Source organism: Octopus bimaculoides, chromosome 19, assembly GCF_001194135.2.
Source record: "Octopus bimaculoides isolate UCB-OBI-ISO-001 chromosome 19, ASM119413v2, whole genome shotgun sequence".
Lineage (NCBI taxonomy): Eukaryota > Metazoa > Mollusca > Cephalopoda > Octopoda > Octopodidae > Octopus > Octopus bimaculoides.
The window spans coordinates 35,944,075-35,944,891 of NC_068999.1; the positions used below are offsets into that span (position 1 = coordinate 35,944,075).

The 817-nt window shown below is 30.4% G+C and overlaps 1 protein-coding gene across 1 annotated transcript in view; it reads right to left on the reverse strand.

Annotated features, from left to right (window-relative positions):
• Nucleotides 1-817, reverse strand: part of LOC106876634 (delta and Notch-like epidermal growth factor-related receptor) — a 557,360-nt gene that overhangs the window by 62,872 nt on the left and 493,671 nt on the right. Inside the window, exon 7 of the mRNA XM_014925248.2 lies at nucleotides 299-392. Coding sequence (XP_014780734.2) covers nucleotides 299-392 — 94 coding nt within the window. The remainder of the gene's footprint in view (nucleotides 1-298; nucleotides 393-817) is intronic.

Here is an 817-nt window from a genome sequence, read left to right on the forward strand (position 1 = left end):
TGTGTGTGTGTGTGTGTGTGTGTGTGTATGTATGTATGCATGTATGTACATATATATATATATTTACATACACGACGGGTTTCTATATATTTTTATGGCTGCTCTGTTTTTCTTGTTTTTGTTGATGTGAACAACCTCGCCGTTACATGTACTTTTGGTTTCTTGCTATCTTGGGTTCTGTTTTTACTGTAAATACTGTTGTTTCTATTTTCATGTTGTTGTTGTTCATCTACTTTTATTGATAATTCTTTTACTTCAATGTTAAAAACACAAACAGAATGCAAGTGTAACGTCTCACCTGAAAATCCCGGTTTACAGACACATTTGAAAGTTTCTCCAACATCAATACATTTGGTAGCGTTGTGGCAGGGGTTGGGATGGCACAAATCAACCTGTAGCGAAATAAGGAGGAACATAAAGTTTATAGAATAAATCGTTATTTATGTGACGATTAATATATGAAATATATCATTTAATTTTAATACATATTTAATAATTAAAACAGTGTTGAAAAATATGCTATGAAGTAAGTGTTAAATATTTCATAATTTAGTTTGAATTTAAAGACGATAGATAGATAGATAGATAGATAGATAGATAGATAGATAGATAGATAGATAGATAGAAAGAAAGGTAGGTAGATGATAAATTCATTGACAGATATAAGAGAAAGGAATATTTAAAAGTTAAAGAGATATAGTTACGTGGTGATAGACAGAGAGGCATCCATAGAAAAATTAATGTTGTATGGTAGCGTAAATCACATAATATTTCCTGTCTTATTAGCGTGCTTTTGCTCTAAGTGAAGGTTCTATAT